This window comes from Azolla caroliniana, unplaced genomic scaffold (genome assembly GCF_043228905.1).
Source record: "Azolla caroliniana isolate FFs.n. ecotype wild unplaced genomic scaffold, voAzoCaro1.0.p SCAF_12, whole genome shotgun sequence".
Classification (NCBI taxonomy): Eukaryota; Viridiplantae; Streptophyta; class Polypodiopsida; order Salviniales; family Salviniaceae; genus Azolla; species Azolla caroliniana.
The window spans coordinates 6,056,634-6,081,334 of record NW_028230447.1 but is presented as its reverse complement, the minus strand read 5'-3'; the positions used below and the strand labels follow the sequence as shown (position 1 = coordinate 6,081,334).

General features: G+C 39.8%; 2 protein-coding genes across 2 annotated transcripts; both read left to right on the top strand.

Annotated features, from left to right (window-relative positions):
- Nucleotides 1-10,311: 10,311 nt before the first annotated feature.
- LOC147856953 (G-type lectin S-receptor-like serine/threonine-protein kinase SD2-5) lies at nt 10,312-14,009 on the top strand. Its single transcript, XM_087328749.1, has one exon. The coding sequence runs from the start codon at nt 10,349-10,351 to the stop codon at nt 13,034-13,036; it is 2,688 nt and encodes an 895-aa protein (XP_087184875.1). The 5' UTR covers nt 10,312-10,348; the 3' UTR covers nt 13,037-14,009.
- Nucleotides 14,010-16,100: 2,091 nt separating this feature from the next.
- LOC147856952 (uncharacterized) lies at nt 16,101-18,254 on the top strand. Its single transcript, XM_087328077.1, has 5 exons — nt 16,101-16,243; nt 16,386-16,458; nt 16,948-16,996; nt 17,683-17,806; nt 17,885-18,254. The coding sequence occupies exons 1-5, from the start codon at nt 16,241-16,243 to the stop codon at nt 17,936-17,938; spliced, it is 303 nt and encodes a 100-aa protein (XP_087184203.1). The 5' UTR covers nt 16,101-16,240; the 3' UTR covers nt 17,939-18,254.
- The last annotated feature ends 6,447 nt before the right edge of the window (nt 18,255-24,701 follow it).

The window sequence follows — 24,701 nt, the reverse complement described above, 5'->3', positions numbered from 1 at the left end:
GCCATGGGGTGGCCTGGGCTTTACTGCGTGTTGTGACGTTTTGCACGTCGGCCATAATACTATTCACGGCAAGAGCCTTTCCGCGGTCTATTGTTGGGCATTACGTAGCGTAGTGACCGGGTTGGTTGCACTTGAAGCAGGTAACGGCGACCGAGTTGTTGGTGCCAGCCCAATCTGTGTGTGTGTGTGTGTGTGTGTGGGTGGGTGGGGGGGGGGGGGGGGGGGGGGTTGTGCGGTTGATTCCCGGCCTCATGTGTTGGTGGGTTGGTCCAGGGCGTGTTCGAGCTGCGCAGTTCATTTTGCGGGGGGTCCCAACGACGGTTGTCATTATTCCTTTTGTTGTTGCGCGATCCTCGGTGAGAGTTGCGCCAATCATTCCGGGAATTTCTCTGATCGTATCGGTCATCCCGATCATCTTCATTCCGATCATAATCGTCGTTTGTCCGATACTGGTCATTGTGATAGCAATCACGACGATTGTTTGATCTCCGTCGGTTGTCGTTTCGGTAATGGTCGTCGTCCCGATGGTAATCTTCGTCACAGCGCCGTCTATCCGGCGATCGGGGTCGTTGGTTATCCTGGTTCTGGTAGGATTGTCACTCGTCCTGACGAGAGTATGTATCCCTGGGCTCGATCTGGCAAACCGGGGCCGTCGTTGTGCGGTTGAGCATATTGTATTCACATTGCTCGATAGTGTGAGATCGGGACTAGCATATCGGACACTGTGGCCGGTGAGGACATTCGAGGGCCAAATGGCCCGATCCCAAGCAAACTGTGCATTGGAGGGCTTGGTGGAAGCAATTGTCCTCCTATGGAAGGGCGCTTTGCAGTGAGCTCATAGAGAAAGTCGTGCTTTGCTGAGTCCGATCGAGGGCGAGGACGCGCGCTATGACTTGCTTGATCGTTTGGTTGGCAATATTAGTAAGTGCGAGAGTCGTCCGTAGAGGCTCCCGTAAGCTGGAGAGGAATGCGTCCGGAATGTGGTGTGCAGAGACATCGTCAGCCACTTGTCTATAGAGATCCCGGAACCGGATCGTGAACTGTGTGACCGTCTCATGCGGTTATTGTCGCATGGAAAAGAACTGTCGGAGCAATTCTCATTTGGGCACCTTGCGATGGAACAGTTCTAGGAATTGCGTGCGAACGTCGTGGAAGGTGACAAACTCCCCTGCGTCGAGGCGAGAATACCATCGCGCAGCTGGTCCATCGAGGGATAGCGTAAAATCGGCAATTTTTGAGACCTCGATTTCGGCAGGCGAGAGTCGTTGTGTTGAGTGGTTGGCCTGCCAAGTGGACACGAAGGCACGGATGTGCGACTCCGCGTTGGGGCCGTTGGTGTATCGTGGGTAAGGATACAACATGGTATCGAATTCGGGATCTTCCGGTAAAACCGGAAAAGGGTTAGGGTCAGGGTGGGTGACCTCTGGAGGGCTTGGTGGAGAGGTTGGTGTGGAATCAACTCGCGACCGAGTAGCAGGTGGCGAGGATTGCAACCGGTGAGCCTCCGATGTTTCTTGGAAAGACTAGTCTGTGACCGCCGAATCGGAAGTTCCTTCGACTGGCTCAGGGTGACGGCCAGATGGCCAAGACCGCTTGGTGCGATTGGGCGTCGTAATGGTGGCTTCAAGGTTGCCTTCAACGTAGTTCGTTGTGATCTCACAACTGTAACTGGGCGTACCAAATTGTGTTATCCGTTCCTTTGGAAAACACCTTCGATGAGCCCACAAGCTATCGGTGTCAAGGGATCGAGTTACGTGGAAGCTTCTTCTACACGGGAAAAAAAGAGAACAAGGATCGTTCACGGGCTACAACCCGTTGAGTATGAATGTAGCCCGATTTACGAGTACGGGGAGAATACACAGATAGGAGTTTAGAAAAGACGAAACTTATATTCCATGATAAAGCTGACAGTGATTACAGTACTCGGCCTTAGCCGGAAACAATACGTACAAAGCTTGCTCCTATGATATTTCTCTCGCTCAGAATGATCTAGGTATCTCCCTCCTGCCGAGGTACGTAGACCTCGGTTTATATACTTTTTCTTCATACAGAGCCGAGCCGTTGGCTAACTGTGAGGCTCGAAACTCAGCGTTTTCCTAACTCTACCTTCCTTACCTACTCGCCTTACCTACCGGCGTATTATATTTAACTAATTTATATTTTTGGCCTATGGACAACTACAAACTTGAAGTTCACACTCTCTCCACTACGAGACAGTACGACAACCCCTAAAGCTCGTGCACACAGACATATGTGGGCCCATGCTAGAGCGATCACTAGGAAGCTCCCGGTACTTCATCACATTTGTAGATGACTGTACACAGAAAGTTTGGGCATACTCCATCAAGTCCAAATATGAAGCACTCGAGGTCTTCACTCGATGGAAATCTGAAGTGGAGAACCGGTCGAGATACAGAGTGAAGACACTCTGATCTGACAATGGAGATGAGTACACCTCCAGAGCCTTCAAACAATACCTGTCCAACAAAGGGATCCGGCACCAAAAGACCGTTCCCTACACACCCATGCAGAATGGGGTGGCTGAACAGATCAACCGAACGATCCAGGAGAGAGTGAGGGCAATGCTCCAGCAAGCGGGACTGAAGTTGGAATTCTGGGCCGAGGCATTGCAGACGACAGTGTACGTGATAAATCTAGCGCCGTCAAGAGCAATCAAGCACTATGGTCAGGCAAACATCCGACCTACAATAGGCTCTGTATATTCGGATGCGAAGCCTACGCGTTCATCCCCAAGGACAAAAGGACAAAGTTGGCACCCCATGCAACAAAGTGCATATTTCTCTGTTATGGAACCGATGGGGACTTCGGCTACCGGCTATGGGACCCTGAGAACTGGAAATTGATCCGGAGCAGCGACGTAGTCTTCAATGAAGACTCTATCTTCTCTCAACAGAACCAGCCAAAAACAGTGGGCAAGAAGGTATCCTTCAAAGATGACAACGTCATCGTAGAAAGATCGACCCACCGGGCCGAATCAGAGATTCAACAAACAATTGAACTCCAACCAGCCGACAACGTCCCAACTGACACCAAATCGGCAATAAGTCCCAACGTCGAACTCAAAGACAAAGTCATCAAAGACAGAGCCGAATCGACGAAGGTCGATCAAGGCAGAGTAAACAAAGGACAAGTCAGAAAAGAGTCGACAACAGGCGTAGGGGAGAACAACCAGTCACTACCAAAATCCCAAACCGGGGTGGAATACCAAACAAGACTCCTAACTCAACTAGTTCAACAAATGCCGATCCTCAAAAAGAACCGATTGAAGAATCTGAACTAGATATTACGGCACCTAGGAGATCTGGACGAGCTCGAAGGCAAACAGAGTTTTATCAACCGGGCCTCGACTATGTCAACTACACGGATGTAGACGAACCAAGCACGTATGACGAAGCTATGGCCACACCGGACGACGAAACATGGTTGCAAGCCATGAAATCCGAAATGGACTCGATTCATCAGAATCAGACATGGGAGTTGGTCGAACTACCAATAGGAAGAAAACCACTACCATGCAAATGGGTGTTCTGATACAAGTGTGTATCTGACTCAGAGAAACCCAAGTACAAAGCTCGGCTTGTTGCGAAAGGATTCAAACAGGAATACGGGGTCAACTACAACGAGATATTCGGACCAGTAGTCAAGATTACCACCCTCCGACTCCTACTAGGAGTCGTGGCGACAAAAGATCTAGAGCTCGAGCAGATGGACGTAAAGACAACATTCCTACACGAAGATCTGGAAGAAGACATATACATGTCTCAATTGGTAGGCTTCACAGCGACGGGGGAGGATTGTCACCTCGTATGTCGACTAAAGAAAAGTCTATATGGCCTAAAACAAGTGCTGAGAATGTGGTACCAGAAGTTCCACTCCCACATAAGGCAGCTTGGATACAACATATCAAACTCCGACCCATGCATGTATGTTCGGCAACTGGCCGACGAGTTCAGGATCTATCTGATCCTTTATGTTGACGACATGTTGATTGCAGGGAGCAATCAAGCAAAGATCCTGCAAACGACAAGGAGAGAGAGCTTAATGGAAAGATACCCTACGCATCGGCAGTAGGAAGTATCATGTACGCAATGGTGGCGACCCGACCCGACCTAGCCTATGTCATAGGGGTGGCCAGTCGGTACATGTCAAACCCAAGAAAGAAGCATTGGGAGGTCGTCAAGCACATCCTTAGGTATTTGAAAGGAACCACGGATGCACAACTGACATTCGGTTCGACAACATCAACCGAAGTCGAAGGCTACACCGATTCCGACTACGCTAGAAACACAAATAATTGGAAATCGACATCAAGCTACATCTTCACCTATGGTGGCGGTGCAATATCATGGAGGTCGAAACTTCAGGAGTGCACGGCTCTATCTACCACAAAAGTCGAGTACATAGCAGCATCGGAAGCAGCGAAGGAAGCGATCTGGCTGCACCGACTGTCTGCCGATTTCGGAACTACAAACCGAATAGACCGACCAGTGCCGACCATCTATTGTGACTCACAAAGCGCAATACACCTCATCAACAATCTCGTCTACCATGAGAAGACAAAGCACATTGAGGTGCGGTATCATCATATTCGAGAGCTCGTGACTGAGAAGAAACTCGAAGTCTGGAATGTTACAGGCATGACCATATAATATCCCGTGGTGAGAATACTACGGTAAATTCTCACCACAGGATATTATATGGTCATGCCCGTAACATGGAAGATCGACACCAAGGTGAACATCGCCGATTGCCTGACGAAACTACTCCCAGATCAACGCTTTGGAACACTAAGGACAAAGATGGGGCTGTGACAAGCGACCGAGCAGAAGAAAGCCGAACGAGGAGCAGAAGGTAAGAGCTGACCGACACTCATATTATACCTCTGCCGAGTCGGCTACTTGCCGACAGACTTGTAACATAAGATCTAGTTAAATTTGTAATCTAGGTTTACGGGAGAGATAACCCCAAGCACTTGTACATGCAAGAAAGAGTAGTCCTTTTACGGGAGTTTGTTGGCATAAAAGGCCGACTCCTTCCAAGTTGTATACGTCCGAGTGTGAACTCGTTAATAAGTTAGGGCTTAGTATATAAGCGAATACCTAACATTGTAATGAGACGACGATGATGATGACGATGACGAGGAGACGATTGTAATCTCTGAGAGAGAGAAAACGTGTTGTACAGAAATAAGAAGCTTTCCATTAAAGCTTGCAACTGTGTAAGTCTATATCTGCCTTCTCTATCTTCTGTGTGTATGTTGTTTGTTGTTCATAGCCATAAGATCCGAACCCACACTTCCGCATAACTGTCGACATTAACCAACACACATTACCTTGGCCCAAGCTGCATGATCTTCCTTACCAAACCCAAATGCAGTTGTTGTAACAATCATTGAATTTGATGTATACTTTCCTTGGTGAATGTCCAACATGATACGTTGTACCACGTCGTGGCGAGTAATACCTTATTTTTTGCCACTATGATGCGGCATGCTAGTGAGTTTTTTCAAGCTCCAATGTATCAGGTTTTGTCGAATGGAGTGAATAAATAGTGCAACCATTGTCTCCAAAGAAATGTTGAAGCCAATTTGCAAACCCAAATATTTAATGTTGTCTCCTTGATTGATCCACATGAAATTGGGATGTGGTACCTTTTTGTTTTTATATTGTCAAACGTATATATGCATTCATGTGGTTGCCCCTTTTTCCCTATTTCTACCTTTGGACCCACCACCATCACAATAACATTTCATTGCCAAGGTGTCGTAAGCACACTCCTTATTGTAGGCAACATTAGAAATTGTGGATGTCAATCCCCTTTGAGCATTCATGTGTTATTTTTTATCTCTCTGACTAACAAACCCTTTCTCAATCTCACAAATGCTCAACTTTAACAAAGACCTTCAAATTGTTAAGACACATTTTAAGGAAATTTGTCAAAACAAGAAAGGAAAATACAATAAAAGCACCAAGGATAATGGTACCAAGTTCCAACAATCAGATTGTTTACGAGGGATAGATAGGTATCTTTTTAACATCCATAGGAGGGAGGTATAAGAAAGAGATTAGGCTTTGTGCAAGTGATTAAGGAATGGAGAGAATGAAAACTCAAGTTAATACAATGAAAATGAAGAAGAAAAGATAAAACATTTGTTGTTTCTCTTTCATACCTCCTTTACAATAAGTTTGATCAATTTAAATCCTTCTATATGTAGCCTTGCATATGAGACCAGTGTTGTGTTACGAATGGCACACAATGGGCCACCACCTCCAAAGCGAGTAATTTATCTCTTTTAAAATGAACACAAAGAGCTAGTTTGGATTTTGGAACTCAACACCCTTCCTCCTTCAAAGAATGTAATTATCACTAAGATTTATTTCATACATTAAATAAATATATTCTTAAAGATGTAGTCAATATAATTATTGTATATTAGCTAAAGCATGAGCGCTAAGTGACGACATGCTCTTAGCCCTTAATGCATGCGAGCGCTTAATGTAAAGGTGTTCTCATCTATGTAAAAAGGGAGAGAAATGAGGATAGGGAAAAAAACAATATATATGTGTCAAGGAGAATAAAAGTGCAACATCACTCAAAATTTCTTTAAATGATCATTGAATTTTGAGGTGTAAGGTTCATACCATACAATTAATACAACCACATTTTATTTCCATTTGCCTATGTTTTATGTAGATTATCAAGTCATAATTTAATAGTTCTATAATCTATTATCTATATATATATATATATATATATTGCAAAATTTTATTTAAGGATATGTTATGGTTTATTGGTTGAAATGATTTAATCTATCTCGACGTTTGTGAGTTTGAGACTTAATCGACAAAAACAATTTTCATGAAATATCTTTTGGCTACTCTATCATTGCTTATGGATTGAGACCACACATGTGTGACATGTTGTTCATGACACCGGCCTAAGCTTACATTACCCCCCATCCCCCGAGTTGAGCTAATGAGTGCAACCTCTTGATTGTACCATGTATTGAGTGGAATAGTTGGGGTGAATGCTTCCGGTGTAAGAGAAAGGTGGGAATCAATGGGCGTAGGACCAATACTAACTTAATCTTAACACTAATATTGTGTCTTGACCAAACTACCCCAACAATTGTTTGGGCGATGTAAGAAGAATGTGGTCGAGATGAGACACTTATGCCATGTATGATGGTGTGCCCATGGCATGTTGGGTAGTGACTATTTTATAATGTCACATAGCTTGTTGAACCTTTCAATAACTTGAGGGGGTAGAAATAGGGATATACTCGTGGCATTATTGTCTCTAGGTTATTGATGGCAATAGTAGATGTAAGTAACCTTGTCATAGAGTCTTCCATCACTATTACTACTAAGCAAGCTCCTAGAAACTATCACCACAATTGGGCTATTAAAATTTTGGTTTGGTCATATAGATTGTTGACAAACTAGTTCAAACGCTTCCCATCCCATATCTTATGTCCTAGTTTGTGCAAACTCTGTCCTCCAAATGTAGCCCCTCAAAGTCTTTGTGGTTTGTACGAGCACCTTATCAGGAGTTGCCTTTATGTTAATTAATCTTACAACACCTTGGAGGGTTTATCTTGCCATATTATCCCCATCATTGTGGTAGGATTAGCAAGGTTTCTTTTCATTGCCATGTTATTTTAACATGTACACTACTTTTATAAAGCGAGAAAAAAAAAACCAAGATTTTTAAGTTTTCCTTTCTCAAAGTTCCTTTGCAAATAGTTTTTCTTCCTCTATTAAAATAAGAGAGGCACACAAATTCACAATATGTCCCACCTAGATTTAATTCGTTTGAGAGAGATTTGTAACATTCACCTAATCATTCGTTTAAATATCGAAAAAACTATAGCATGCCCCATTATATTGCAAGATGTTTTTAATGTTCACAAGGGACCGACATATGTTTTATGTTATGGGAGACTCAAGCCCATGGCGAGGATTGAACATGGGTTACGATTTTTAGTGCTACAATGAAAAACACCAAGCCAACAACTAGAGAAAGAGAAACAAACATATATTTAAAGCCCTTTCTCCTAAACTTCTTCTCTAGCCTTTACTCTACCTAAGCCTAGCCCCACTCCTCCAAATATCTCATTTTCACAAGAATTGAATGTCAATTATATTACCTTGACATCCTCCTTTGCTAGTTAGTGTAGCCTGCACTAACTATTTTTGTTTGAAAATGCAATCAATATTAACCCATTAAATTAGCTAAACATTAACAGTAGACCATGCCTGTTACAATTGATGAAATGAATGCACATCATAATCTAAACTCCATACTTCCATATTTGCATCATTTGTGTTGGACCATCGACTTGAAGTGAAATGTGTGCACAAGAAAATTTTATAGATTTACATGGAGAGCTTTGGCAAGTGTCTTTAATACATAAATGGCACTGTATGAAAAGGATTTTCATCATGTGAGCTTGCAAAGGTGGGATTTTCACATGAGCATTTCATTTTATGGTTTCTTTGTTTTTATTTTTAATTAAAGCTATTTGGGGTTTATCCTCTTACATGCCTTCATAGAATTGTTATTGGAAACACCATTGGAGAAAAGATCACTATTTTACTACATGAATGTGTAGATATAAATTTAACATAAGATGGCTTCAAGATAGTTTGCACATGTATGATAAATAAGGACAAGAATTTGGCATATAAGAATATGATACCATAGTTCACCTCAATCATTATTCATTTCCAAAACAAGTTTGAAAAAGCTCCACACGTTTCCAAATCAACGTAAACATTGCATAAATGTTTATGAAGGTGTTCTCATATAAGACATTAGAACAAAATGATTAGAGAGTGTGCCCTCCAATTGTATTAGATTAAATTATGTCAGATGTAGTGTAAATGAAAATGAGATGATATATGATATGGCCATCCTATAATGAGGTGATATCTAATGAGAGACCATATTTCCATTGTGTTTGTTTAATGGTTAACACTTCGAATTAGTTTGTTCATTACTTAATCTTAATTAAGGTATAATCTAGTTTCTTCACATTTTCAAATGAGTTGCTCAAATGATCTTCTCTCTTTTCAATTTAAGTTATTGTGGACAATGGTCTTCAATGCTTTGTATCTATGCTATTTTGAAATAGTTCTATGGATTCACATTTTAATGTGGAAGTTAATGCGTAATATCCAACAAAGCAACATCGAACAAGGACATTTCCATGTGCAATACCTATCATGTTAAGCAAAGTGTTTTTGTCATACTTTGGCCTTGAAAGTTGTAGTATAGTGAGAGAGAGTGTGTAGTATAGTGAGAGAGAGAGAGAGAGTGTGTGTGTGTGTCAATTAGGGTAATCTAGCCTTCTTTTCTCCAACCTAATGAGTATTGGTGTTTAGCTCCATCGTTATTCACAGTGTATCAATTAGGGTAATCTAGCTTCTCTTCTCCAACCTAACAAGTATAGGTGTTTAGCTCCATCGTTGCTCACATTATCTTCATCATTGCCCAACTCTTAAACACATAATTGTCGTTGCCAATCAAATCACCTCAAATGATGGTTATGATACATTGTTTTCTTCATTCTAGAAATAGTTGCCATTAATACAATGCTCAAATTTTAGTTAATAATTTCCAACCTACTCCCTTCCACTACCAACTATTCATCCTTTCACATGGGGACCCCCTTGCTGATCCATGATGGTCAATACAAGCCTTTTTCTATTTCCCCTCTTGTTCACGATGGCCAATACGTGCACAAAATCCATTTTACTTTGACACAACCCCATAATGCACTCCTAGATTTGTCAAGCTTTTTCACGTCCTCTCTTATCCACGATGGCACCGGACTTGATTAGCATGTGCACACCTTTTCTCTCTTCTAGTGAGATCATTGGAACGTACAAACAAACATAAGGGTACTCGAATACGACGAATGGATATTGCATCACCTTTCTTTGAGTTGCTAATGGCTGGGTTATGAATCGGGGATCCAAAGAAGATGAAGAAGAAAGCCTTCCATATATTGAAAGAGATGCACAACACATAAAAGACACAAATAGCCAAATCTACTAGACACTCACTACTCACTTTATTATATACCTTTTTCACACTTGTATATACAAACATACATTACAATCTGTAAGTTGTAACACACAAATGATTGGTTTTGTTCCTTGTACAACTCATTCTCTCTCTCTCTCCCTCTTACTAGTGTCCCATCTCTTGCTCCTCTGTTCTGAATGCAATGGATAGATCAGATCATGGAAGCTTGTTTCATCAATTCAAGCTGATTCCCTTTCTTCTTCTGCTTCTTCTTTCAAGTTTAGTAGGTGTAGACATGGCCAATTCTTCTTCTCCTTCTCCTCCTTCTTATCCAAGGAGTAACTCCATGTTTGGACCATTCTCGTCTCAATTGGTCACACAATCGCCCAACACGAGCGATCCATCAGCATTCCTCCCTCTCCTCAATAGCACCGATCTTCGTTTCGCATTCGGTTGGGTGCCCATTTCGACCAATGCTAACAACAACGAAATGAATGCTCCAAATGGCCCAACCCCAACATTGTACCTCCTCTCCATCATTTACCTCCCCTATCTCGCACCCCAACAAGTGTGGGCCGCGAATCGAGACCGGCCCGTGTCCCGAGGAGCCACACTTACCCTCTCCTCCACGGGCACATTACTTCTCACGGATTCCGACCTATCTCACGTATGGTCATCGTCATCATCATCCACCAACACGCGCCACGATGATTTGCTCACACTTTCTCTCCTCGACCATGGGAACCTCGTGGTGGCGGCGGCCAATTCGTCTTCTCTGGACGGGGTTGTGTGGCAGAGCTTTGACCACCCGACCGACACGATCTTGCCCGGACAAGTCATCTTGACCGGGACACACATCGTCTCGAGCATCTCGTATGGCAAGGCCTCTAGTGGGCCATATTCCGTGGTCGTGGAGCGGGCGGGCATCATCATGTATGTGAGGATCTCATCGGACACGGACACAGGGCCGCCATTGTTGTTGCCATACCATGTGGTTGGGTTCTCGGCCGTGAATGAGAACAACACGATCGAGTCGGTGGCGCACCCATCCTCGTGCAAGAGCACTACAGTTCACTACACTAGCGGAGGTGGGGTCCTTGAATTCACGCAAGGCTCCCCGTCTCGGGCCGGAATGGCATGTAACCACAACACTTTCGAGATCCCGGTCGCATCCTTGGATCGTGACAACAATACCGAAGACATATTCCTCCGCCTCGATCCCGACGGGAATGTGCGCACATACGCGTATAGGTTGAAGTATGGATGGGAGATAGACCAGGAGATCTTCTCTCCTACCTTGTATTGTCACCTCCCTAGTAGGTGTGGTACCTATGGAGTATGCACCTCCCATGGCTCTTGCGCTTGCCCCCTCGTAAACACGACACAACCCGATGAAGACGATGTGTCCGGCCGCCAGCTCTTCCATGCCAATAACCCTTCCGACCCGGCCCAAGGTTGCACCCTATCACAGCCTCCAATTTGCCCAAGAAACACTACCACCACAACCAATGATGATGATGCCAACTACTTTATCGAGCTAATCGGGGCGAGCTACTTTGCCAATCATTATGTCCACCAAGGTACCACCTCCTCCCTAGATCAATGCAAATTTATGTGTGCCTCTAGTTGTAATTGCACCATAGCCTTTTACCAAGAGAACACTGGGAATTGCTATAACTATGGCTACGCAATGAGCATACAGAATGTGTCGGACCTGAGCTTCAGAGCCTTCATAAAGGTGGGTCGAAACGCTACCATAGGAATCTCTAGTCCAAGCCCCCGCTCGAATCCGATGCTCTCGAGCATCACCATTGTCCTTATCGTGGTCTCGTCCGTCCTAATGTGCGTGCTCATAGCGAGCTTCACGCTTCTCGCAGCGAAGATCCGAAGGAGGTTGGGGCCCCGACATGAAGATGATGATGATGCCTTCTTGGTGAGCTTGCGAGGTTTGCCAACTAGGTTCACATTCAAGGAGCTCTACAAGGCGACCGGAGGTTTCCGGAGACAAATCGGATCGGGCGGGTTCGGGGCCGTGTACGAAGGCAAGCTCCCTGATGGCACAATGGTGGCTGTCAAGAGGTTGGATAGTGCAAAGCAAGGCCATAAGGAATTCCATGCCGAAATCGCTACCCTTGGTAGCATCAATCATGTCAACCTAGTTCGGCTCCGAGGCTTTTGTACACAAAGATCACAATGCTTGTTAGTGTATGATCACATGGCCCATGGCTCTCTCGATCAATGGCTTTTCTCGGATTCAAAAGTATTGGATTGGCCGATCCGCCGGAGCATTGCCCTCGACACCGCAAGAGGGCTAGCTTTCCTCCACGAGGAGTCCCGGGAGTGCATTGTCCATCTAGACATCAAGCCTCAAAACATCCTGTTGGACCTCAGTTTCATTGCCAAGCTTTCAGATTTCGGACTCTCGAAACTCATGAACCGAGAGGAGACCGACATCGTGACCAACGTGAGAGGCACACCTGGATATGTCGCCCCGGAGTGGCTACTCCAAGTCGGCGTGACAAGTAAAAGTGATGTATATAGCTATGGTATGGTTCTCTTGGAGCTCATAAGTGGTCGAAGGAACCTCGACTTGTCGAGGAATGCTTTCTGGTACTTCCCCGCATGGGCTGTGATAATGGTGGAAGACAACAGGACGTTGGAGATAGTTGATGAGAGGCTTAAACCTACTACTATGAGTAGTGAGGTGGTGAAAGAGGTAGAGAGGCTCATCAAAGTTGCAATGTGGTGTATCCAAGAGGACCCTGTTCTAAGGCCATGCATGAGTGGTGTGGTAAGGATGTTAGAAGGAAATGGTGAGGTGGAAAATGCACCATCTTTGCTTGATTTCGCGATGCGCACTCGTTCGTCCATGAAGCCCATGAATTCTACATCTAGCTCGAATACCTTGACCTCAAAATCATTCAAGTCTGATGCTAGTGCATCCACCCATCTTAGCAATTCCGTTCTCTCTGCCCCGAGATGACTTCATGATTGGTGATCGAAGTCAATGTCTATATGTACATAAAGAAATGTTCAAGCTATATTGTAAGTTTCCATACATTGATTGATGCAAGAGTCGATCCAATAAGACCAATACATGATAATGGATTTTATATAAGGTCTTCTGCACCTCCAGAACACATGGTCAAGAATACTAGAGTTTATTGAAGCAAGTATATAAGAATCATAGATGTCGTGTGTCAGAATACATGGAGCCAAAAGAACAAGCTCTAGTAGTAAAGGCAAGATGATGGGTTCTTCCCAGTTGAACAAGTAAGTGTCAAAGTGTGGTGAAGGAATTATAAGGATCCATGAGAATCACAAAAGTCCACTAAAAAGGGTGAAACCCTAGAGAATGATCCACATTAGACAATGCAATACCCAAGGGCTCGAAATTTGAGTGAAGAGGGCACATGTGGACATGGGTTTCATCGCCATCATATCTATCACTAGAAGGGACACAATTGAAGACCTTATATAAAAGTGGGCAAGGAAGAGGAAAGGATATAGAACAAATAGAACCCAAAGGCTTGCTAGTTTGCAAGGTGATCTCCAATAGCTTAGCACAAAAGCATATTCATGAAAGGCACAATCCAAGTGTAAGAAAGAGATGTATATGTAGTGTGCGAGGCATTACTCCTATACGACAAGGATATGGTGTTGCGAAGCTTACTCTAGAGAGAGAGGTGTATATGTCATGTAACCAAGAAGTGTGTATATAGTGTGGGATACATTCCTCCTACACTACAAAGGATATGATGATGTGAAGCCTAGTCTTATGATATTGGGGATTGCAACACAATTGGAATATGCATAATGCTTCCATGTTTGATACTACACATGAGGTGAAAGCTTATATGAAGAAATTGAAAAGCATTCTTATGTGGAATTTCTCAATGTTAGAGCATGTGGAGATTATTTACTCAAGTGCATATTGAAGTTTTTTTAATGGCTTTACAGGTTTTTCGGAAAATGGTTGTATGAGATGTCCCTCTCCCCACATAGGATAGGTGTGTTCGTGACAATAGGTAGGTAGAGGAGACTAAGAAGTTGTAACAAGTTCATTTTACATACAATTAATATAATTGTGAACTTTTACTGAGAGAGAGAGAGAGAGAGAGAGAGAGAGAGAGAGAGAGAGAGAGAGAGAGAGAGAGAGAGAGAGAGAGAGAGAGAGAGAGGTATTCAAGTACGTAGTGTAGGAGTCATCCCTCGAGGGATCTCCACATTGTCTTTACGTACAGAGGATACTTTCTCCAAGGGAGCTCTGCCACAAAGAAGAGAAAGTTATGCATAAGCTAGTGAGTGATAAAGAGACGGATTTGTCATGATGAGATATGTTATCTGTCTATATAATGAGTTGTTCTAAGAGTCACTAACAAACAAGAGGTTTTGATAAATGCAAGGGTCAAACCGGTGGCGTGTTCTTGTTATTTTTTAATCTATTTAGAACTATAGAGACAATATTATCAATAGTGCCACGTTTTATACAATTAATAAGGGGCTTGTCACTATGAATACTATGAGACCTTGTGACTTACAAGATCTTGTTATATTAAGATTTGGACATAGAAAATTTTGTAGATAAGTATGTAAGTAAATTTTGAGTTTCTGCCTACCTTTCTAAATAATTGTATATTTGTTGGGAGAAAATAATAGGTATGTTACGGTTTAATGTTGATACAAAGTTATGTTCCACTTCCTGTGTCTCCACTTTCCTTCTCCATCCTTTTCCTTGTTCATTGTTGAAACTTGATAGACACAAATGACAATGACATGAAACATATTCACCTCCAAGATGATATCGAGGAAAAATCAAGAAGTGAAAGAGGGGGTTAATTATGGCCAATGGGAGAAAATCTCATCGTCTAAATTTATGACACAATTTACAAATCACAAATTACACACATATAGTGACACTTGTTTTCAATTATATATACATAGAGCACACTCAGGGTCCACAAAAAGAAAAAAGAGAGTGCATAATAGAGTGACCCAAACTATATATACAAATGACCCCTGGTCCTTGGCCCCTAACCCTGGCCTGACCTTGCCTTGCTCGGATGCAATGAGGTGGTGGAAGGTGGAGGAAGTGTAGAGTTGTAGTTGGGTTTCTTGCTTTGCTTGTAATGGTTGCTACCAACGAGACGAGGAAAGTAACAATTGGGCATGGTTCGGTTCGAGATTGCCAAACTCAAACAATTTAAAAACGAATTGTTTAAAAAAATTGAAACTTAAAAGCGAACTGAATCGAACCACGAAACCGTTTTAATCGAACCGTTACAAAAAAATTCAAGATCAAACTAAACGGTTTTAGACACTTTCAAACCTCTAAACCTTTAAACCGTTAAAGCTGTAGTTTCACAGTTTGGTTTTGGTTTTCAAGTTGACCCGAACCGTTAAACCGGCTTGAATCGAAACATAACTGGTTACAAAAAAACTTGTCCCGAACCGTTTAAACCGTTAAACTATCAAGCCATGGTTTCGCGGTTCGGTTGGGGGATTGCTAGAAGAAAGTAACAATCGGCAATAGTTCGGTTCGGTTTAGTTTGAGAGGGTCCAAACCGAGTCGGTTTGAAATTGAGCCGTTTAGAGATGTTGAAACCTGAACCGAACTATGAAACTGTTAATCCGAACCGAACCATTAAATTTTTTGGTAAAACCGTGATTTCATGGTTCGGTTTCGGTTTTTAGCTTAGGTCAAATTTTAAATTAAAAAAATAAAATAAAATATCATTATTTAAATGTTTAAAAATTTTAAAAATTCCCCAAAATGTGTGAATAAGGCATGAAAAGATTATTTAAAAACAAATTTTAATATATATTTTTTTGAATAAAAAAAAAACAAAAACCGTTTAAACTGTTGAAACCGAACCGAACCGTTTTTAAAAAAAAAACCGAACTCGAGCCGAACCTTTTAAACCGTTAAGCCGTGGTTCGGTTCCATTGTTGCCGATTGTTAGAGGAAAGTGTGTGATTTATGATATTTACAGTGGAAGGGTAGTTTTTTTCTTTTTCTTTTTCGTTTAGCTGCTGATTGTGGGATGGAAGGGTAGATTTTGGAATTACCCAAAACGCTCTCCTCAGTCCTTTCTTCTTCTTCTTCTTCTTCTTCTTCTTCTTAATCTGCCTCCTGTCTTTCTCTGTTCGGTTCTTTTGTTCAGAAGCAACAGCAGCTGCAGGTGCCATGGTGCGTCGATCTTTTCTTCCATTCTCTCTCTCTCTCTACTACTACAAATCATTCTCTCTTCTCGGACCTCGATCTGATCATCATTTCCGTCCCTAAATCTTATGATTTCTTCTTCTTATAAGTTTTTTCTTGCGTTCTTCAGGAAAGCGAGTCTAAGAAAGAGGCTTTCAGGAAGTATTTGGAATCAAGTGGAGTTCTCGATGCTCTTACCAAAGGTTTCCTCCTCCTTTCCCCTCTTATCTCTAACCCTAATTGCTCTAACCTTAGATAATATATACTTCTTCTTCTTCTTCTTCTTCACAAAAGAAAATGTCGGTGTTTTTAGAGGTGTTCCATGGTTTTTTTTAAAATTTATTCTTTGCATGATTAACCGTAGTAATTGGGTTCTGTAATTGGCTAAAGATATATTTTTTCTGCCTCTAGAACCTTTAGTTCATTGAACTTTATATTATATCCGTTTTTTTGTGCAAAAGAAATGCCCTTTAAAACCTTAGATTACATTCAAAATGGAATTATCACCAATTGTAGGGAGTTTTGTTTCTTAAAATACTAATGATTTGTCTGCTCCGTGATATATTGCAAGCACCAGTATTTTGGGTTTGTGAAGATTTGTGAATTCTCTCAAATTATTGAGTAGTAAACCTTCAAAGTAAACAATCAAAGATTCTTAGTCTCATATTTTGTGCTGTTTTTTCATTGAGCAGTGCTTGTGGGCCTCTATGAAGAAAATGAAAAACCCACAACTGCGATAGAGTAAGCTCTCCTTTCTTGTAAAATCTGGAACTTCTGTGTTCACGAAGAATTTGCTGACTAATACTTTGCAAATGCCAAAAAAAATGGCTGCTTATAATGGAATCATATGAATTTCGGTTGTAGGGTTCGGTCCTAGGGTGTGTGACAAAAAAATTTGGTTGTTTATAACAACCATCTACATTTAGGGTGTAGGGTTTGATCCTAGGTGTGTATTCACTAAGGATTACATTCGCTATACATATTCTTAGGAGCTTTGTTTAGTTCATTGTAGTTTCTGGTGGGTGTTTAGTAAGCACATTCGTACGATTGATCCTAGTTTCCTAGACATATGTATAACTCGATTTATCATATAGATTGATATCCATTGCAGTTTAATACCATTGTAGTCTCTTTGATATATGTAAGCACATTCCTACTATTGATCCTAGTTTCCTAGGCATATCTCTACTATTGGTTCCTAGTTTTTTGTTTAAAAATATGAGAAATAGAGATTTCTAAACTTGAAGAAATCTCCCATAAGTTCTCCTTGCACAAAATTTCCCCATTTCCCTATTTATGTGCGCAATGTTTTGCTGGTTGATTGAGAGATTTGCAACTTCTGAGCATTTAGCACGGAAAGAAAGAATGAATTCAACTCAATTCTATTGTTTGTGATCATTTCATTGCCTACAATAAGTTTTGTCCAGGTTTATACAGCATCATTTGGGAGGGCCCACAGCATCCGAATTTGAGAGGATAAAGAGAGAGAAGATTGATCTTGAGATGAAGTATAATGAACTAGTAATGCGTCATGAACAAATGTGCAAAGAGGTAAAGCAAATTCTTTCGCAGCTATGATAGTCTTATCAAAGATCAGTAACCAAATCTCTCTTTCTCGTTGTTTTTCAGTTGGAAGAACTAAAACTTACTTTGCGGAAGGCAACACTTTCAGAAATTTCTTGAGATTTCTAGTTTACACATTCCCTATATAAAATAAAGGATTTTCTGATTCACAACACTTTGGTCCTTGTCAAAGGTAAATTAAATTTCCATTTTGGATATAGATTATTTAGTATCGTTTGCTCCACTTTGATCTTTGTCATTGCTTATAACATCAAAGATGCTGATGGTATTAAACTGCAACATACGTATAACTCGATTTATCATATAGATTGATATCTATTTGAAACTGTTGTATCAGTCACGAACACCCTTCTTTTCTGTATTATAATATAAACACATTTCATTAATCAAATAGAATTTATTCAAATTGCCCATATTCGTAATTGTAGGGAGTTTATTGAAGACCATTTATTGGATATGGATTGTGTTATTTATGGTCAATAGCTAAAAATGTTTCACATCAATCAATCATTTTCCTATGATAACCATTTCCTCATTCTTTACTACATAGAATCATTGAGGTTTCATTTGAGTTTTAATGAAGGAGCATTGGTCTAGTATTTATCATAGACGGTGGTGTTTAAACTCATGCCAAGCAACATTAAAGACAAGGTATGTGGGGAAAAACATTAGAATCATACATTATTAAGTAGAGCATGTATGAAAAAAGGGTTAGGGATTTGGGTTTCTTAATCGTAACCCAACATCTTGAAGTCACTATCCATACCAAATCTTAATTCAACATTTTTTGGATGTTATTATTGTGCTTGATGTTCCAAAGTCATGCAACCCAGGCGTGGTGAAGAAGGAGGTGCAAAACAATTTTACGATGTGTTTGGAAAGAGTTTCTGAATATTTAAGAGTAAAGCCAAGTATATGATTGATGCAGATTATGATTCATATAAAAAGCCCATCAATAACCAGCAAGAATATGTCAATCAAGGTTAGTGATTGCCACTAATATATTCTGAGTTATAGTGTTTGGAAAATCATCACATTGTCAGTGTTCAGGAAAAACTTCTTGTATCCGATAGAGTTTCGAGTTTTTTCTTTTCAATGCACATATTAATTGGGAAAAGACCATGAGTTCTTTTTAAAAGAATGATTTTTCTTCCATTTATAAAGATTTTCCATTGGTCAGTAGATTTAAACCCTCCACAGTGGGTTCGAAGACCAGCAATTATGTGGAACATATGATTGGCTTCACCCTAGATATGAGGGAAGCAACTTCTTTGTTTTCAAATCTAGTGGATGGGACCATTGAGTTTTCACTCTCTAGCCATGTCACATGCATCTAACTGTGTAGTCTTAAGAATCATAATGAAAAAGAGTAATCTTGTATATTGGATCTTGAACCTTGGTTTTCTTTGTGTTGTGTACTGGATTGCTCAATCTCGCAACTTCATGGGTGTGCCATGTGCTAGTTTCTGTAGGATACTCAAACCTACATAATGGCTATGGAGATGTGTTTAGTCACACTCATGCATTCTCTTGGGCATAGGCAAGTATTTGTACGCTATTAACATACTTTTACTCCAACAATACTTAATGATAAAGAACTAGAGGCTTTATAGTAGTACTAGTTTTTACCCTTCACAATTAGTGCTAAACCTCTTACACGAGTATGTATTTTGTGGTATGCATGAACCTCATTTCGTTATACTATAATAGTCTGATTACATCTACGAGGATTGTGGTTGCATCTATCATGCTTAGTGCTCGTACAAAAAGAACACAATTCAAGAACCATTTGGTGAAGAAATGGACAAGTACAGGCACTAGCAGAAGTATGTTGAAAAAGTTATGGATATCTATCAAATTATATCTAAATATGTGCATGATGCATGGTAAAGACCAAGAAATCAAAGTAAAGACAATGGAGGGTTGGTAGATGCAATGGATAGCATTATGATCTTGACCTTCGCATCGACAATGGACACTTGAAAATATGTTAAGCATGATAAGTCAGCAAAAGGTTAAATTTGAAAGTGCATGGTAGATGATTGACGATGTAGATAAGTGACCAAACTATATCAAAGGAATTTGAAGTGCGGGACAAAGAAATCATTCTTCGTATGCTTTATGTTTATCTTTATGTTTTAAGAGGGTACTATACGGCATAATTAAATAATCTTGGGTTTAAAAACGTTGAGTTATTTTTGGACGCACCTCAAATCTTGTCATACTCGCAAGTAATGAAAGTGATGTTTCTTTGTTATTTGGATTCGGTAAGCCATGTAAGTTTAGCTTTTTAATGAATAATACATACACTTATTATTACTCATTTTTAGTTCCTAGAGGTAATGCAAAGAAAAAATAAGCCCCTTAGTATGGAGGGTGTTAATACCTCTCGTAGTGTTAAAATGTCAGAATGTATACTCCTGAAGATGAAGGTAGTTGAAGGTAAAAAAATGTAAATCTAACATACTCAAACTTTTATTGTTACGCATTTGAATTGATTAGCTTGAACATGAGAAAGATACTTGTGAGGGTTAATGCTTCATATTATGATGGTGAAAAAGCCCCTTGCATTGAGTGGATGGTTGATTGCTTGCCATCAACATGATAGATCATTGATTGCTAAAAGCTTGGGAATTATGAGGATGAATTAAGCATGTATCATGTGCATGATTAAAATATAGCTCCATCAGTTAACAGTCTATCATGACATCATAACAAAGAAAATGTACATGTGGTGAATGCATCTTCACTGATGTTCACATATGACCTCTTTATTTATAGTTTTGGTAAAACCCTACAGATACTACAAATAATTGTATAGGTATACGGGATAACCCCCATCAAGGTTTATGAGTCTTTGCTCTCAACCACTTCTCACTTAATGCGAAAATGATGATGGCGGCATGTGAAATCAATTTGACAATAAGGCACGAGAATTATCTTTTATGGGGATGCACAAAAATAATAAAAACTTGGCGATGATATAAGATCTTGATAGAGACTTTAGTCCCAAGGTGATGCAGGGTGTATATTGTAGATATAACATATATCTTGTAAAATAACCCATTTATATGTAGACTAACGTCTTGTTAACTATGACATCCAAACTATTGACCATGCATTGGCCCCCTATGTGTAGGTAAGGGTTCTTTTTCCCTCAATGCTTAACGTGAAGGCCTCGATGAAAGTTTGATGATAAAATTTCGATATGTTTGGATTGTCATTGTAGATTTTGATGGTCGAATCATGCGAGAAACTGAAGCTATGAACCACCATTTGATTTAAAGATGTCCTCGTGTGTTTTATGCCCCAAATATTTTGATTCAAATGCATACTAAAAAGAAAATGTTCTAACAATCTTCTTAAGATTTATTCTTATGTAATCTACCTTTCTCTTTATGCCAATTTCAAGGATTCTTCTTATGAAGATACACAACCTTATGAAGTCAAAAGGGCCCATTAATTTGTGGATGATCACATATTTGGACACAATCTTGATAACAATGGTCCATATTAATAATTAAGGCCCATTAATTTGTGGATGATCACATATTTGGGCACAATCTTAATAACAATGGTCTAGGTTAATAATTAGGGCCCATTGATTTGTGGATGATCACATATTTGGACACAATCTTGATAACAATGGTCTAGATTAATATCTAGGGGCTAAACCCTTGGTGTGGAGTAAATTGGCATGCACCATCACAACACTTATCCCTCCAAGTCTTAAATTAACTCATTATATACTTAGGCTGAGAGGTTCACAATAGTTTTGCCCAAATAAACACTAGCTTGATCAATTGGCCTTTGAGCTTACTTAGTGTGTCCTATTTTAGAATAGCCTTCCACAAAAGGCCAACAATAGACTGGGAGATAATACTAACCATAAACATATAGATTATGTTAGAACCACTAGACATTTCCTTCTCATAAAACATTCCATCTTTAGTTTTATCTATGTATATCAAACATATATTTCTTTATAGATGCTTTCTTTTTATCTATGTATTCAAGCAATGATAAGTTGAGGGTTTATTGTGGAAGCATGATACTTGGTATGTTTGAGGTTTAGGGATGTCACATATATTGAACATTCAACACCATTCTATAGATTTTAGGCTTGGCAATTAATCTAATCGACATGCATATACTGGTAATTAGTTTGCGATTGATCAATTTATGTCCTATGTGGTAACATGTTAATGTGTTATATCTGTATTATGATTATATTGTCATTTGTATTCAATCTATCATATTATCCTCATTCAATTGTTTTTTGTTGATTTCTTTATGCAAGTCCCCTTGAATATTGTCTTACTCAAAACCTTACTAGCTTAATTCTCATCCTTGAATTTGTTGCCACAACTTGTCAAGATAATGTAACAAAAAATGGTATTCATCAATGTGATTGATGTGTCTTTTGCATTGGTTGGCCGAACTATGTGACCAATATCTAAAAGGAGCTAACGGTGTATTGTTCTTACTATAATCCGTTACATACTTGAGGTTAAGAATAGATTTGATTAAGAGTAGAAATGTAGCAATACAAATGTGGCAATTGCACTTGGAATTCAAAGGAGAATATGAGAAAGCATCGAAGAAATATGTTGTCGAAACACTTTAAAGGTGTGGGGTTTGGTTGTAGAAAATAAGGTGACTCTTTGTCTAAAGAGATTATTGAGAAAGTAATTGCTTTTTAGATAAGCAACTAGTTCCACTTTTTACATAAACAACCCACGTTTCACCAAATAAAAAGGATATGTACATATAGGCAACAAATAGATTAGGAGAAGTCAAAGTTCAACCTTGTCGCTTATTGGAAATAAGAGAGGCATTTTGAAAAACAAATTCTATTTGATTTCTATATATTTAATTGAATGTTGAATTCTATAGGTTGATTATAAATATATTTCTGTTTGTAAACTAACTGCTTCATGAACTTCAAAGAGAAACATTTAGAGAGGTTAAGCTTGGATTTCACAAGTTCCATAGTTTAAAACCGTATTTTGTTACATGGTTTAAAGTGAGCAACACATGTTGTGTGTATTACATTAAAAGTGGCTTATTAAATGCTTGGTGTGATTTGAAGGGAATGCACGGGGATGTGTGTGATTCTGCATGTGTTGTATGTAGATCAAATGGGGAGGATGGGTGTAATGTTTGAAATGTGACCTATGCATTATTTTTGAGTTTGGAGTCTTGTGTTTATTCGGAACACAATTGTGTGAATGGTATAGAGTTGCATATATTTTAAGGACATGTAAAGTTTGCCCATAACTACTAGTCTTTGGTTTATAACTTTAGGAGTTATTAGCAAATATGTGAATTCAAAGAATGTATAAACAATAAGTTACCAAATGACGTCTTTATGTTTGTCATTTTTTTTGTTGAGAACTACATATTTAAGGTTCAACTGTAGTTCCACAATCAATGCATTGGTACAATGACCAATGTACCATATTCATACGTTTTGTATTAGACCGAAGAGGGTAATCTATACAAGAAATCAATCTTGTACATTTGAGATGATACGAAGCATGATTATACCATTTGCTCAACAATGTTTTAAGCTTCATTATGAAGAGTTATTGTCTCAAGGTCCTAGTTTTAATTAACATTGTACTTGGTTTAACTAGATTGCCTCACAATTTAAAGCAACACCATCCTTCTACTTCATTGCATGGTAAATTTGGTTTATGTTACTATGTTAGAACTACTTGATTTGCATTTGTATTAGAACTATGTTATTGCTAATACTACACCTTAGCGATATTAGTTTGGTACCATTAGTACTTCAACTATTAAATGGGTGTTAGCATGCCATATATACTTAATATGTGTTTGCATCAGTACAATGTTATTTGTAGTCTGATACCTTATTTACCTTATTAGTATTAATCCCCTAGCCTTAGTACTTCAACTACTAATGCATATTTACTTTGCCTCTAGACATCGAAAGGAATCAACTCGACAAATGTAGTTTCAATCGCAACAAAGTAGAAATCCTTCGATATATGTGTAGTCTCAACTTGGACGGAATCTCTATGGATCCAACAAAGGAGCAAACAATTTTAGAGTGACAGACACCACGATTTATGCATGATGTCCAATGCTTCTTGGGATTTGCAAATTTTTAACATACATTCATCAAGATTTAATCAACGATGGTTCTACACACAATTAACAAAGATAGACCAACCCATTTGTATGGAATTCAGATGTAGTTGAGGCATTTAAAAGCTTAAAACGTACATTCATGTTCGCCTATATATTGATCCATGTTGACTTAGCCAAGCTCTTTATTTTAAAAGTTGATGCATCAAAATTTGCACTCAAGAGTGACCTCTCATAAGCTGAAGACAACGAGTAGTTGCATTCAATTGCTTTCATTCACCTAAATTTGAAACAACAAAAATTAATTATGAGATTCAAGCTTTTGGCTATCATACACCTTTTGAGTATTGGCACCATTTCGTGGAAGGTTCTCTCCACCAAATTGTTGTCTACAATTATCACAACAACCTAACATATTTCCAAAATGTTCAATTCTTGAATCGTCAACAAGCTCGTTGGGCACAATTTCTTACGTGCTTCAATTTTTTGATCATATATCACCCCAAAATACACCAAGGAAATGCAAATGCCCTATCCTAGCATTCCTACATGGTACCTTGTTTGGGGAACCTACTTTTTGACCACCAAAAGTAGGTCAATTTCTTACGTGCTTCAATTTCTTGATCATATATCGTCCCAAAATACACCAAGGAAATGCAAATGCCCTATCCTAGCATTCCTACATGGTACCTTGTTTGGGGAACCTGCTTTTTGACCATCAAAAGTAGGTCCTCCTTGATTCCAA